Here is a 16,887-nt window from a genome sequence, read left to right on the forward strand (position 1 = left end):
TCGTTCGAAACTTTGGGGTCAGCAATATTCTTTGTGTTTGAAGGAAGTCTCTCATGCTCACCAAGGCAGCATTTATTTGATAGTCATATTGTGACATTTGATTTCAATTTAAAATAACTTTTATTTTATTTTAATGTATTGTCAAATTTAATGTATTCCAGGGATCAAAGCTGAATTTTCAGCATCATTACTCCAGTCTTCAGTGTCACATGATCCTACAGAAATCATTCTGATAATTTGCTGCTAAATAAAACATTTCTGATTATTATCAATGTTGAAAACAGTTGTGATGCTTAACATTTTTGTGGAAACTTTAATATTTTTGTTCAGGATTCTTTGATGACTAGAAAGTTCAAAAGAACAGCATTTATTTGAAATAGAAATCTTGTAACAATATAAATATATTTACTGTCACTTTTAATGGTTAATGCATCCTTGCTGAAGCAACAATTCACAGACACCAAACTTTTGAACGGCAGTGTATTTTAGTAGTGATTTAGTCATTAGTAGTCATTCTTTCATGCAAATATTAACTAGGCTCCAGTTTGTAGATGTGCTTCCCCGTGACGCACCTGATCCAGGCTGTAGCGCTCAGGCGGCCGGTACTGGAGAATGCAGCGATGCGGGTGAGGCTCGTAGAAGGTGGAGGTGGCCACTAGTTGTGTAGCGTGCTCCTTCTTCCGAGATGAGTTTGAGGAGCTGTCGGTGGCAGTCTGAAGAAACAAAGAAAAAGACAAGCTTAGTCTCAAACGACCTAGAGACATTTGAAAATGAAAAACCATCATCTCCTGAGAAACCAGAGCTGAACACAGAACACGTACTGTCCGGGAAACTGCGGTCAGTCTTGTCAAAAAGACAAGAAAACAATCCTGATCATAGACAGGTGTTTTGCAGAGTAAATGCAGTTTTCCATGACATCATGGGCAAGTGGCATTGATTCACAGCTAAACATTAATACACTAGACACACGGCCATATACTGCACATAAACACACATGCACACGTCAGTGCAGTCAATCCGACGTGACGTGGCTCAACTTCAGTGTGCAATTAAACCAAAAAATCAGGCCTCAGGCCGCAGGATCTGTAAAAACCTCTGAAGTCTCCCTGTTATTAGAGGAACTCAAAATGATTCCAGCATGCTGGGATATAGGCCATCACACACAAAACCATCAGCTCTGGCCTACAGAACACCTCAGTGCTTGTTCTATGTACCAAAATCAAGCTATTCTCTTTTTGCTGAGGTAAAAAAACTTAATTCTGAAGTGCACCACTGTATCGAATGTACAACGTGTTTTACATGTAATGAATGATAAGGACCAAATAAAAAGGAAGCTGTGAACATCTAGCTTTGCAAAATGGGTGGTCGAGCAGAAGGAAAAGGGGTGTAGATTTGCTCTGTCATTGGAGCCTGTCAGTAGAGGTCAATGGAAACGGCCACACATCTACTTCGAACTTATGAACAGAAATACATGCTCTCTGTCTGGATGAGCTCCAGTGAAAAGTTTCCAGCCTGGTCGTTAAACACAAAACATTAGAATGGTGCAGACAGACAGGCTGAATAGACACAGACACACACACACACACACACACACAGAACGACAGACAGACAGACTGATGGACAGGCAGACACAGACAGACAGACAGGCAGGCAGACAGACACACACAGACAGACAGACAGGCAGACAGAACGACAGACAGTCAGACAGACAGACACAGGCAGACAGACAGACAGGGCGGATGGGGAGTGATTTGTGGCTGAGAGTCTGGACGTGATCCTTCCTTTGGCTGAACCGGATGCCTTCAACAACCACCTGCCAGGTGGAGTGCGAGCACACACATGCACACACACACACACACACACACACACACACACCGAGCTTTAAAAATATATATGTGGTTAGAAGAAGTATATATCGTGGATGTATGCAGACTCTAATAAAATGCCCTCCAGAATAAGAATGAGAAAGTAAAACCTACTTCATTGGAAATTATACATAGGCTGCAAATTCTCAATATGAGATTGGTTAAACAATTTTAATTATGAAAAACTAATCCTGTGTGTAATTTTGAATTATTTTTATTTCATAAATAAATATGCCAAATAAAATGAGGAATATCCGTGGTGGCGACCCATAACGTGAGAAGCTGAAAGCAAAATATATATATATATATATATATATATATATATATATATATATATATATATATATATATATATATATATATATATAATATAAAATATGGCTGAAACAGAAGCAGCTAGAAGTGAGAGAGGTTTTATCTTGCATAATGAACACACATACAAAAATGTCTTTCGTCCTGTAGGCGTCCTGGAGAATATTTCTGTTCATCCTAAACACATTTGGACGCCGTTAGTCTCGAGCCCTGCATTCATCCATTTTCCAAACCGCTGTGTAGAGGTGCAGAGATGCTGGAGGCTATCCCAACATCCTGGACAGATGGTAAGTCCATCAATGTGCTTTTATTTTAATGTCTTTTTAATGGTCTATGTTTAGGTTTGTTGAAAAAATAATAAACAATAAAAAAACATGTTATCTCCTGGTTTTGACTAGAAATAGTATAATTTCAGGGCTGTAACGTAACTAAACTCTACAGGACATCAAAAAAAGGAATGCACTCTTCGATATGTCTCGCCTAAACTCTCTCGATTTTTAGGAAATATGCCAACGCAGGAAAGAAAACTGTGTTCATCAAGCCATTCATGGGGTCTGTAGGGTCACTGGGATCAGATAATGCCGAGTTTTTCCATGTTTGAGACTAAACTCCAGCTGGGCGAGAGGAACAAGGAGTCTCCGGTGGCTGGCCGTGCCCTTGCACCCTGGTCAAAACTCTCTCTCTCTCTGTCTTAGTCCAGCCTGGCCGGGCCTTGGTTTCCCCTTCGTGTTCATACAAAGACCTCAGAACTGCTGGCCAAAAATAATACAGGCGTCCCTCAAATCACTGCCAAGAGAGCCTGAGCCGACATGATATAAAAATACGTTTAGGAGGATGGCTGGGGCCGGACTGCTGGAGATAATTAAAAACACAGACCCTTTCAGATGTTTACACTGCCGTTCTAAAAAACACTGATCCAAAGCACTCAAGCAGTATCAGGCCGACATAGATATAAAAACTATCGAGCTTGCAGTCTACCGTCTTCTAAAGCCCCGTTCACACCGTCAACCTCGTGTCAAGCGACGCGAGACACGCGACAAACGTTCAGAAATTTAAACTTTATGCAAATGAGAAGCAAATGTCGTGAGCAACAACCAATAGGAGGGACGGTCAGTGGAGCTCACGTCACCGTCTCGACTGCAGGCGGAGTGATTTGATTCACTGTTTTATATGATTTGAATGTAGTGTAACCACATACATGGATATAATAAAGTGATGCATGGAAAACAAACTGTCGACAGTCAAAATGTATGTTTGATCCATACATTGATCGTGTGTTGTAATTGTATGATGCAAAAATACGTCTAAAATGTTGCCTACATAGGAAGCTCACTAGATTTTTGAACAGAAACGAAAAAGAGAACAAAAAGTGGCGCACTAAATTAAATCTCTAACCCCCACCACAAAATCAACCGTCTTATCGAAAAGCTCTAAAGTGTGTGGCGTAGCGCAGATAACAAGAGAGTTCAAAGACACATGTGGCCCAACTCTGATTCAAAGGCATACCTTCCCAGCAGCAGAGCCGATGCCGGCCCATTAATGACGCGCAATCAGTGGCGCAGTGGGGGAGGGCGGAAAGATAATGAGGGGGGAGCAAAACTGAAGGGGAACTGAAGTCTTTTGGGTAATTTCACAAATGGGCCCTCCTTCATTAAGTCTGAGGCTGGCTACCCTGTGGCACGAAACCACACCAGACCAATCCAAACTGTCTGAGCAATAAACTGGCTATAACCGGACATAGCTTAATGTGGCCCCATAGGACCTACTGAGAGAGAACCAGCATAAAGAGCACAAGAAAATAGAAGCAGAGGTCAAAACCGGCCCATACATGGACCACAACTGAGCACAGGGGTCAGAAACAATGTAAGCCTTTAAAAACATATGGGAAGGACCAACTATAAGCAACAACAAAAGTGTAATTTGTATGGACACACTATTGACAAAAACAAAATTTGCTCTAATGATGCTAGAATTTTGTGGCAGGTTACCTGGATGTTGCAAGATGGTTGCTAATGTTTTCTGAGTGTTTTAAGCATGTTGATATCTGGGTACTAGGGTTTTCTGGGTTGTTGCGAGCCTACTCCCAAGTGTCTAAGGGGCTTTTACACTGGGCTCGTTTGCTGCGGTCCGAGCCCGAGCGCGGTTGTTCCCGGCGCCCCCCCGCAGTGTTGGTCTGGTTTCACACTCAACTTCATCCTATCGAACACTGGTGCGTTTGCGTGCATATTACGCCATCACAAACATGCACGGCGCATGATAGAAAACAGAACGCGGGTCAATATATATCGTGTTTTTTATTAATTCGGTGCTATTATGTGCAGCTGAGTGAACAACACAGGTTTACTGTGCGTGTGTCGCATAAGGTGGGCTTCTGCTGCTTGCAAATGGACTCTTTTGAGGAGACAGTGGATTTCCACATTTGTTTCCCTGATTCCACGCGCTATGCGTGAATACACTGCAGGCTCACTCTCGCTCGTCTTATCCAAGGTATATTGGTAGTATACTGTATATACTACTGCACATGAAGATCTTAATTAGCTGGTTTTTGGATCAGGGTAGGAGCTGAACTTTGCAGGAAGGTAGATCCTACAGGAACAGGATTGTCTGTTATTCTGGTCTCTACATTTTTTTTATCTCTAGATGGCTCGGGAACGTCAAAGGGATTTATTCGGTTCTTGCTTGACTTTTAAGTCCAAAATATACTTCGGTCTCCTTTACGCAAATGCTAAAGTGGGGCCGACATACATTTTATCATCAAAGTACATGCATCGTGATTGCGTGCAGCCAGACTTCTCTAACCATGTGCACTTTTCTAACCAGACTTCTCTAACCAGATTTTTCTAACCATGTGCCTTGATTTTTTTCACACAAATGTGATTGTCCAGAAGGTGGCAACACTGGTTTGGGCCGCTGTTTAACAGTCAAAATGGAAACCGATGAGACAGAGCAAAAACAATAAACTACTGGACACCACGAGAACAAAAGATGCCTGAGCTGATGAACGCGTGTGTGATGGAAACGAGTACAAAGACATTTTAATCGGTCATAACTACTGGAGAGAAATATCACAATACTGGACAAGGATGACTCGAGGCCATGTATCAAGCGTTTTCGAGCATGCTATCACATGGAGTATACTTTTAAAAGGCAATTGATTTGACCAAATGCATGCTAACCATTTGCATCGAAACTAAAGAGGACTTGGGCTTTAGTGTCAGACTCTTCTAACAGCAGTTGACCTGGCCAGAGGAACATGTTTTGAGGAGCTGCATGCTTTGCAGGTTAGCAGTTAACATTGACTACGTTTACATGCAGCCAAAAACCCGTTCAAAACCGGGATATTAGCAATAACCCGGTCGTGCACGGCCATGTAAACACCGGCAAAAACCCGGATATGCTCATATCCCGGTTTTTAAAAACTGGGATATTATACCTGGGGTACCCCTTTTCTAACCGGAATATTTGGTCTTGTAAACGCGTTTCGGCATATCCCCATCAAAATGTGTGTTCTGCGCATGTTCTATTCGCAAGGAATCTTGGTCTTTTGAGTAGAGACGGCGCATAAAAAAACCCGCGTGCAGTAACGTTATAGCGGAAGTAAACAAGTCGAGGTTAACATGGCGAGACGCAGCACAGCACCACACTTTTGGAGCAATTTCTTCATATGTGTGGCACAGCTCCAGCTACATTTCCCATCTCTTGCTCAATTTCTCTCCTTCTATTAATGAAGACCATGAGGCACAGTAGTGTCAAGTGCTGCTGGTGGATCAGTACCAGCGCCAAAGCGAAAACAAAGACTATAGCTACCTGGCCCAAACTATTCATTATCCGCGTGCTGCTGTTGTTGTTGTTGTCTTTGGATACAGGAAGAAGAATCGGAAATGATGCATATTGCGTCTTAATGTTGTCCGTACGTCCAGACGTGCGTCGCCGTTTACATCGGGATATTGGCGACTGATTACACAACAGGAGTCTCTCTGCTCACGCATGTAAACGGGTTATCCCGAATGTTTCAGAAACCCGAATAGTGACCTTAACCCGACCATAACCCGAATTTTAACAGCTTGTAAACGTAGTCAGTGTAGATCTGAACGTAGTTGGATTTGCTTTGCATCAAAAGCTTTCCCACTGCTCAGGTCAACCGCAAGCAATCAGATTTGAGCGCACCGAATGCACGCCATCGCTAAACGTGTGTGCGGTCAGCGTGTGCTCAACGTGCATGACTGATGCTATCTGGAAAGCGTTTTATATTCTGTAGAGAACTCCAAACCACTGACAACAAGGTTTTCAGCTATAATTCCTCAATAAGACAATCCAGGGAGTGAAAAATGTGCTGGAACTAATTGAGTTCCAAGTCAAATTGCCTGCAATCAGCCACCTTGAGTCTTGGAAGGGCACCGGTACCTTTTCCACTGCTGTGATTAGTGCTGAGAGCCTTTACGTACACATACTCCACATGCAGATGCCCAATCCTGCTAAGGACCGGAGAGGATAACAGAATAAAGGTTCTCTACCTCTTGCATAAAGAAGCATTGATTCTTTCCACCTCATTTTTTTCCCCTCTTCCCAGAAATGTTAGTCTTCCACATCCCACTTCCTCTGAGCATCCTCCAGGGCCCTGGCTGTGAGCGCTCCATACAGCAAAGCCTTATCCTGCCTGACTGCTGCACAGGAAGTTGTTTTTGTCATTTATATATTTCCTCCCAACACACACAGCCCAAATTGTCAGAAACTCAACCATACTCTATTAAAGTCTAAAGTAAAGAGTGTATTCATGCAATATGTAAATCAAATACACACCTGAAACAAGCAAAAGCCCAAATTAGAAATAATTGGATTGTTCAACTAAAAATAGTAGTGCATGTGACTACAATATTAGTTATTTTATATATATATATTGATATTATACTACATTTTGATCATATGAGCACAACTCATGTCTTGACAATGAACATTGTTATAAAAAAAAAATCTCCTTTGAGTTCTGCAAAGTCAGTCATACCAGTGTTACTTTAGTATCATTGATATATTATTCTAGTTTTTGTTAAAAATTTTGAATGAATATTGTCTGGTTTCATTTTAAGTTTAGTTATTATTTCAACAACTTCGTAGTGTTCCTTAACATTTTTATTTGCTTTGTTTTAAAATATGTCTATATTGTTTTTATGAAGTTTACTGAGTTTAGGCACACACCCATGTTCGATTGACATTAGTTTAGTTTGTTTGGATGGATGATGTGAACGCTGTTCTTCGAACTCTGGTGTGCATTCACGAACTGAAGTCCAGATAAAAACGGTGGTCTGGGGTATGGTTCATGTGAACTCTGGTACGGTTCGCTTCTTATATGAATGGAATCATATTAAACGGATAGTTACTCACCGTAATGTTGTTTAAAACCTGTAAGACTTTTGTTCATATTCACAACATGAAAGATGAAGAACAAATGAAGATCTTTTTGATGAAATCTGAGAGCTTTCTGCCCCTCCGTTGACCCTATCGTAAAACTAATCCATATAAATTGAGCGGTTTAGTCAAAATTTTCTGAAGAGTCACAATCGCTTTATATGATGAACAGATTGAATTTATGGATTAATTTCATATGGATTAGTTTTACAATCTCTTTATTAATATTTTGAAGCGTCAAAGTGGTAGTTGCGCAGCTGTCAATCAAAAATACTAATTTCCCTTTGTAACTGATGACTCATCATAGACATTATGACAATTTTGAGCATCATCACTGAGCGTTGCTTTTGTCATGATGTAGGGTGATGCATTATGACCTTTGGAGCAGTTGGTGCTCTCTGCTCTGCCAATCAGTTCAATGTATGTGGTTACCTGGAAAGGCAAGTCATTTTTTTATAGTATTTGAATTCAAAAGTGTTTAAAAGGTAATTTACATTTTAGCATGACGCATTGTTAGCATGTAACAAAGTGTTGCTAGCATGTTTTGAACTCGACTGTGACCGTGAGTGTCCCGCGAGACATAAACATCGGTTATCGCCATCAAGTGGTCGGGAGTGTGCTAACACTTCAGATTCAAATATTGAGCGGAAGTTACACGGTTGTGAAGTGTCTGAAAAAAGTGTTCCACTATAGCAAAATAAACGGATTGGAATCATATATTGCGACGATATACTGTTTATAATCATCAACGAACACCACTAACCACTCGGTGAGTTTAACAGTTTTGTAAACTAACATTATTGGCTATTTTAATGACATTTTCGGACATGCCCATTGACTCCAATGTTAAATGGGTCCATGGCCAATTCTATTATAGTCAAAAACTCGAGAGAGGAACCATTGTCAAAAAAATTTTGTCCACCACTCTTGTTCATCCAAAACAAACTACAATATAGACTCAAGGTGTTAAATACCGGAATTATCCTTTAAAATATCCAATATTCAAAATATAGAGTTGGTTTTCTGGTGAAATAAAATGAATCAATATTGCAATAATTTTTCTGCTGTATTATATATGTAATACTGTGTATAATATGTGTATGTTGTTAAATTGGTGCATAAATAAATACAAATAATTACATATTCTTTCTTTAGTTTATGTATTGACCTTTTTTTTTTTTTTTTACTACAATTTACTTCTTCAAAAGTTTTGAATCTGCTTTGTTACATTGGCAGTTTGGTTGAATTGACTCCATTTGAGAGCAAATATGCATTATGTGAAAATGTAATTTCTGATCAGTTCTAGACTGAGGTGCTGTGAGCACAAGCATCTCAAAACCAAGCGTCTCAGAGCACACAGAAGACACACCCTGCTAAATGCCCAGCATTCAGAGACGCGAGTCCATTCCCTGATCTGAATGAGCTAAAACGAGCTGAGGTTAAGTATAGGTTAGCTCACGAGGAACCATCAGGAGGAATGTGCATCCCAGCAGAGGAACAACTCCCCTCGACATAATCGCCCCGAGCTGTAAATCCAGACCCGCATTTCTGCTGTCTGCGGCCACTTGCCTCGCACGGCAATATATGGAAAGGTCATCAACACCAGCCCCCCAACCCAACAACTGCGCCAACGGCCTCACGTGGAAGTGTGTGTCCACTCGCTTCCGACAGCCGCAGAATGTGTGTGTCCTGCAAAACAGGTAGGTTTTTAAAAAAGAACCGGCGCACGGCAGTAAATCTGGTTCTGTTTTCCGACGCGCACAAGAAGAGCATAAATTCCAGGACGGAAAGAAGCATTGGATTAAGTTTCCTTTCAAGCTCGGGGTCCTTGGCTTAGCAGTCTACCCTTTTGGCCTGAAAGCGAGACAGACAGCGAGTGAAAGAGGAGCCATGAGGCTTCCCCTGTGCGTGCCCCCCCTCCTCCTCCTCCACCCAGGGCGACAGTAAATCAGGATGGCAGTTAGCTAGGAAGCAGCTGCTAATGATAGTTTTACTGGGGAGAGCAGGAAGTCTTCTCCTGCTGCTCCTGGTCTCCTGTGGATGTGACAGTAAGTGGGCAAAAGGCAAGCGTCGGAACAGAAATCGCCACAGGAAACCGGCCTGCGCCGCTATCACGTCCACCATCTTCACAAAACAAAGGCCCGTCTCTTCCACAGTGGGAAAAAAAATATCACAAGGCCTTTTCTGGGACGCTTCACACACACACTCAAAGCTGAAGGGGAAGAGGAAGCTGCTAAATATGACTTTTTAAAAACGTATATGTCCTATATATGTGCACAATGGCGTGAAACAACACGCTGATGTGTTTGGGTGAGGAAACAGGAAGCATGTCAAGAACATGCCTGGGTCATACAGAGCCACGTACACGACATGAGGTGAAGAAAACACCATGAGCTAAGAGTTCATTCACACATTCATTTGTTCCCATGTTTTAGCAGTACTATTCGCTCGCTCAATTTTGTTCAATCGTAAATGTAACGTTAAAGCAAGGGAACAAATTAATACAATCTGTCCACAATTGAACTAAATAAATGAAAAAAATTGGAATAAATACTTTTTTTTTGGCATATATTATTAAATCGATTTTTTCTTCTGAATGTCTTATAAGGGGCTTTGAATATTGTCTTATGTATTGTATATTGTCTTATAATATTTCACTCCAAAATCAAAAGAAAGAAATACAAAATTGTATTCAGCTGAAAGAGAAGGAAGAAAAATGTGTGCGTACACGGTGCTGGTTCATGTTTGGAGCAGGAGAGTATATGAATTATGTCCAATACATGCTTGCTCTGGTCTGGATATGAATCGTGATCCACGTTGCGAGTGTTGCTAAAGAATCCGCTCTCATGCACACTCATATTTTCCACGTGTTGGTAGTCCAACTCCAGCTCCACAGTTTTGTGTTACTGTACTGAGGGAACACACACTTACGAGACGTGCTCGACCTCCGAGCGCAGCGCTCAAACGCTCTTCTGTGACATCTGAATTCTCCGCTGTAATGCGATCTCATGCATAATACAGCGCAGTGGTTGGATTAAAAGAGAAATTCTCAAATTATTAAAGAAATTATTAATATTAAGAAATTATTAAAATTCTCATTAATAATGCGACAAAAAGCTCAGAAACTCAAAACATAGATGCGCACTTGCAGCCAATCACCACTCCACTTCTCATGATGTTGGTTCCACTTTGCTTGAACAAACCGGAAGAATTTTATTTGTATTTATATAAGTTTATTATTAAGGTTAGTTTTTTTTTCATTTATTGGAGCAATTTCGACTCCAATAAATGAAAAACTAACCTTAATAATAAACATAATGAGTGCTATTGTGGTTCTCATTGATGTGCAACATGCATATATCTGTTATTACCATCACAAAAAATGTGTTAGGGTTTCATAACCTTTTAAATAATCATTATACAACAAAGGCTCTTACTGTGAACACATCATCGTCTCCAAGTTCAGCCTCATTTTGGAGTGTTGAAGAGGAAGTTGTGGAACCTAAAATAAAACACACAAAACAGGAGACATGAGCCGACAGACCTTCACATATCCTGTCGGTTAATGGTGGTGTTTGAGGTTGGGGAGAGAAAGAAACTGACGAGACGAGTGAAAGATTGATTGATGGATGAAACACAACTCCAGCCAGAAGTCCTAGCGCGCATCACTGACGCCTTAGGCATCACGTTGCTAATGTAAAGCCTCTCTACCCTTAACACAGACGGCTGGAGTTCATTCAAAGTCATGCAGCACATTTAAGAACATGCGACAAGTATTTGTTTCTGTTGTTCTAAACAAAAACACAATATGATTCTGAAATAGTAAAAGTGGTATGCTGTTTAAACTTCTCTGTTTCTTTTAAAATCCCCCTGTGGTGAAAATCAGGTTTTTAATGTTGTTTATATGTCTATGTGTTTTTTTTAAATGTGCTTTAAGACAAACAATGTGCAAATTCATAAGTCAACACCATTGCTTAGTATTTTCTCCTTAAAACTGAACCAAAGACAGTCTCAAAAACACGGTTTGAAATCGCTGGTGTTTCTGGCGTCACAAACTACCTTGTAACCAATCAGCTCAACGTGTGGATCTCTGAGCTGGAGTGAGTGAGTGGAGGCGGGGCTCATTTGCATATTTGTAGAACTGCGTATACTAAATAAGGCAGGGGTGTAGAGTTACATTCAACCTATTTCAAGGCATGAAAACCTTTTTTTAAGAGAAAAAACACTTTTTGGTGATCAAATATAAAATAAAATGATTGATTACAGGGGGGCTTTAAATATTCATGTTTTGTTGTTTTGAATAAGCAATACTTTTTAGTTTTTTTTCTCTTCTAGCTAATACAACAGTGGACTTTCTTCTGACACCTACTGGTGTGGATGTAGCATCACACACACTTTTTTTTCGGATATACCCTATTTACTGATGTATTTGTCACCCAAGATTAATTTATTCCACCACCAAAAGTGTCTAATAATAAGGATGAAACTGAGATAAAGTGAGTCAGCAGGTCATGTGATCTCAACAATATTCCTAGAGTCTTCCTCCTATGTGAGTGCATAGCATTTTATGTTGGAAGAGTACTTAAAAAAAATGTTATGTATACTTTTTTTTGTGGAGTATAAAAAAATATTTAGTGTACTTTTAAGCCTGGAAACATGCAAGTGTTTTTCTACTTTCAATGTTCTCACCCTCCGTTATGTCCTCCAAGGCTTTCCGCACACCTCTGTCGAAGGCACGGGCATCGGCGGGGCTCTGGAACGTCAAGCCGCATTTTTTGTTTTCGACCTTCCAGTGGTGAAATGTGGGCGTGGCCTTCGTGTAGATCAGATCCTTCCTCACGAAACATTCCAAAATCACCTGCCAGCCAAAACAAGCGAGACATATCTGAGACTGAGCCCACAGCCTTCTGCTGCTGCACTGCTAGAGGTCATTGCCTGGGAAAAGTCTTGCAAATCACATAACAAATGCGATTTGTAACCAGATTTGTCTTGGGAAAGAACCCAGCATGCAAAACTCCCCAGGTTGTAAATCAGCTTGATTTCCTAGAAGCCCCCGGGGGAGGAAGACTATGAATATTGGTGCCACACCTGCTTGTCTTTGAGGCGCTCGCCATGGATGAGGAAGTCGCTGTGTCCGGTCAGCTCAGCGGGCATCACCTTACAGACGCCCACCCTGCTGAGGCCCCCCCCCTCCTGCGCCAGCCATCCCCCACTCGAGTCATCTCGGGTCATGACCACCGCTTTCACGCGCACAATGTAACTGTCACTGAGAAAGAGAGAGAAAGACACATGAATGGGACAAAATCCAAATGAGGGATTAGCTAATATATTTGCAACACATTTTTTCATATTAAAAAATGACACTGTGAAAATGGCATTTATGTTTGTCTCTTATAACATTGTCTTTGTTTAAAATTTCAGTAGCATAAAGTAACATTAAAGTGAATCATTTCAAATTGTCTCTTTCCATACATCGATTCAAAACTCAAAAATGTAGTCAAATTAATATAAAAAAATCACAGTAGTCCCCATGTGGCAGTTTTCTATGTACATCTATTTTAAAAAGTAAGTTATTTCTGTGATGCAATCTTCAGTGCCACATGATCCTTCAGAAATCATTTTAATATGCTTGATTTGATGCTCAAGAACTGCTTCATATTTTTGTGGAAACTGTGATGCTTATTTCTCAGGATTCTCCGATGAATAGAAAGTTCAAAAGCAATTATTCGAAACTGAAATCTTTTGTAACATTCTACACAGTTTTCACTCTTTTACACTTTTAATTAATGTATTGCTTCCTTGCTGATTTCTTTTTTTTTAAATCTTATGGAGACCAACTTGAATGGTAGTGTAATTTCAATAAATTAATTTATTTATTGATTTTATCATTAAAATTATAATTTTATGTAGCCTATAAAACAGACTTGTGCTTCACATGTTGCACTAAACTGTATTTCCTTTTTTTAAAGTGATTTCAATCATATTTCAAGCAATTCAAGCCCATAATGGTGAACAGTGCACATCTGAAGTGTCTCTGTTGAGGAAATAATCCATTATTTATCGGCTTTAATATATCGGCCAAAATTACTTTTCGTGCAGATAATGATGACATTAAAAATGATCATATATCTGCCGATACCGATATGGTGGCCGATATATTGTCCATCCCTAATTAAAACCAATTTTATTTCAATAAATAAAATATTTTATTTTAGCCATATCCTACCCCAGTAATACTCTAAATCCAGCTGTGTGTTTTCCATTCATCTGCGGCTTTACACAATGATGTCAGACATAGCAATAGGGAAATCAAGCATCAACACCTTAGGCCAAACCAAGGCGGCCTGTCAGTATGAAATCCACAATATTCACAGGGTTACACACAGCCAAAATTAAAACCAAATTTAAAAAGGCATCTGCTCTCACAGTGGTCCAGAGCCCGAGCCAGGTATCCTTTCAAACTAACTCAACCGTTCTTCCCCTGTAATGCCGTGAAAGCCAGCAGTCAGCCTTATTTGGTAACCTGAGCTGGCGTGTTCAATAATTAACCAGAGAAGGAGAGCGGACGGGTGAGGAGGTGAGGGCACGTCTCAAGACCAGAGAGCAACTAAATCAATAGACTGAGCCAGAGGAAGTAAAAGGGCCTCGTGTACGTGTGAACGCTCACAATCTACATGAAGACCTCAAACCTCTGACTCACAAATAACCAGGAGGAAAGAAAAGAAACTGTTTAATATCTCAGTTGTTTCCCACCAGATAGTAGTGAGATTAAGTTGAGAGCAAATGAAGATTTTCTTCACGTAGGAGAAACCCCCCTAGTAAACTCACGCGTCTCGTCTAGAATTTCAGGAGAGATCTCAACAATGTCTCAAACTCAGACAGATACTGTAAGCAGGAGGAAAGGACTGGGAGAACCCACAACACTCAATATAGTAAAGGAAGTCCCGCCACCTATCAGATAAAAGAGCCGGTTGCTTCTGGTAAAGGCAGCAAGCGCTTTAGCAGGACCTGAAAAATACGTCAGCTAAAGAAGCAACATTTTTATCAGATAATATTGGTGATTCGCCATGTTTTTTGAAACACAGGATTAGCCAAAAGATTGGAATAATGGAGGACCAAGGCTGCATTTTTTTTATCGAAAATACTGTAAAAACAAACAGTAAACATAGTGAAATATTATTACAATTTAAAATAACAATTTTATATAATGATGTTTTAAAATGTAATTTATTCCTGTGATCAAAGCTGAATTTTCAGCATCATTACCCCAGTCTTCAGTGTCACATGATCCTCCAGATTCGGTGAACCATTCTTTATAATAGTTCTTATTATTATCAATGTTTTTTTTGTGTGTGTGGAAATCATGATACGTTTCTTTTTAGGATTTGCTGGCAAAAGAGAACGTGACAGAGCTCGTAATAAAAGAGATGGTGGTGTTTTTTATTACACAACAGGTGAGTAAGGTATTTTATTAAACAGATAAATTGTCCTGTGTATCTCTCAAACAGAGTTCACTGTAAAGCATTTTCTAGTGAAGTGTCATTTCATTATTTTTGTAGCGCTGTAACATCTTCAGCTAGTCAGCTTGAGATCCTTTCCATCTAAACTGGTTATCTCTCTTAAGCCTAGTAGTGAATGTTTTATGAGCGGTAGGATAACAATATTCATCTGCACAATCACGCAGAGCCGAAGCACAACCAAAACAATGTTCTTCCACAAAATGCATGCAGGGAAAAAAGTGACATAGTGTACCTTTAATAAAATTAACTTGAACTATAATTTTTTTTAAAGGGTATACGATTACTGCATTTGACCAATTTATTTGAATGGATTCATTTTTATGACTTTTAGGAGAAACATCTGAGACGAGGCTTATGCTTCACTGAAATATACTGAAACAATAAAATGTTCATCTGGGATGTGAAGTCCCTTTGAAGAGCATCTAGAACAATCTGAGATTCTCTAATGAAAGAGAATACGACAGGATCTACAAAACATGTCGTGGCACGCAGACCACAGCAGCCATATGAGCGGGTATTACGATCATCCATTTGTAATTATTATCCACGATGACTGCGTAGATGTGGCTCCTCTAGTGGAAAGAAATAGAGAAACGCTGTCTGTGGGATTAGAATTAATGAGGGAGGAAGTCCTGTGGGAGCAGCAGCGTCTAATGTACTTACACTTAGAGAGCCAGGCCAGGGGATTGTCTCTATGCCAGAGTCATTCAATATCAGCAGCTAATTAAAATCAAATCAAATGTAACTCCTCATAAAACTAGGTGTTTTTCATAATTGAACGAGCGGAGGGCTGGTGATTCCTCTCTAAGCTGCAGCTGTCGGTGCGATTCACACCACACGTCCTTCATGTGCCGTTGGGTGTCTGGGGTGCTGGGTCCAAAGGGTGTGTGTGTGTGTTTTTGTTTTTAGATGTTAGTATTATTTTTAAATGTTCAGTTTAATTTTAAGTTCACCTTAAGTTTTAGTACGTTTGTTAGGCCTATGTGCTTTGCCATTTTTATTAGATTTATTTAGATTTAATATTTTTATATAATATATTTCTATTTAGATTTAAATCTATTTTAATTTTTTAGTAAATTGTTTCAGTTTTAGTACTTTAAGGTAATACTAAACTTGTTTATTTCTCATTTAAGTTTCTTAAGTTTAAGTTTTTCCATGTAATATTTGTATTTTATTTTAGCTAGGCCTATATATAAAGCTATATAGCTAACATATATACACTGCACATATTTGTCATACAAAAGCTTATTTATATATATATATATATATGACAAATAAGCACATTCTCCCTTATTATTGTAATGCAAAACACAAACAATTCTAATTTAAATGTAAAAAATATATTGTTATATATTGTTAAATTTATTTAATTTATTTATTGTTTTTCTTTATTGGGGGCTAAATTTACAATATTGGTCCTTAGTTTTTAGTTTTTTTTTTTTTGCTTAAGCAAAAGACAAATTATAATTTTGCAGATGAAATGAGACCTAGAAATGTACTATCGAAATGAACTAATTAAATTGAACAAATTACATATTTTGCACAATATTTAATGAGAACCTAGACAAATAATTAAACCAGAATTTTTTATTTTCAAGGCTGTCGTTTTTGGAGCAAACATAAAGGGAAACTAGCATGTCTGTTATCCCAAAATGCCAGACAAATTATCCTAGTAGTCAATGTCAGTCAGTTAGTTCACTGGTGGATATCTTTGATTAAAAGCAATGCTAATATTACCGATAGGCCTAAGCTCTCTCACGACGGATCTAAAAGAGGACGAATGATAA

General features: G+C 39.4%; 1 protein-coding gene across 3 annotated transcripts in view; it reads right to left on the reverse strand.

Annotated features, from left to right (window-relative positions):
• Nucleotides 1-16,887, reverse strand: part of spred2b (sprouty related EVH1 domain containing 2b) — a 37,152-nt gene that overhangs the window by 2,448 nt on the left and 17,817 nt on the right. For all 3 annotated transcript variants that reach the window (XM_079635955.1, XM_079635956.1, XM_079635954.1), the window contains 4 exons: nucleotides 12,669-12,846; nucleotides 12,270-12,438; nucleotides 11,018-11,082; nucleotides 573-713 (listed from right to left, as the gene is read on the reverse strand). In XM_079635955.1, coding sequence (XP_079492081.1) covers nucleotides 573-713; nucleotides 11,018-11,082; nucleotides 12,270-12,438; nucleotides 12,669-12,846 — 553 coding nt within the window. The remainder of the gene's footprint in view (nucleotides 1-572; nucleotides 714-11,017; nucleotides 11,083-12,269; nucleotides 12,439-12,668; nucleotides 12,847-16,887) is intronic.

This window comes from Phoxinus phoxinus (assembly GCF_949152265.1).
Source record: "Phoxinus phoxinus genome assembly, chromosome: 14".
Classification (NCBI taxonomy): Eukaryota; Metazoa; Chordata; class Actinopteri; order Cypriniformes; family Leuciscidae; genus Phoxinus; species Phoxinus phoxinus.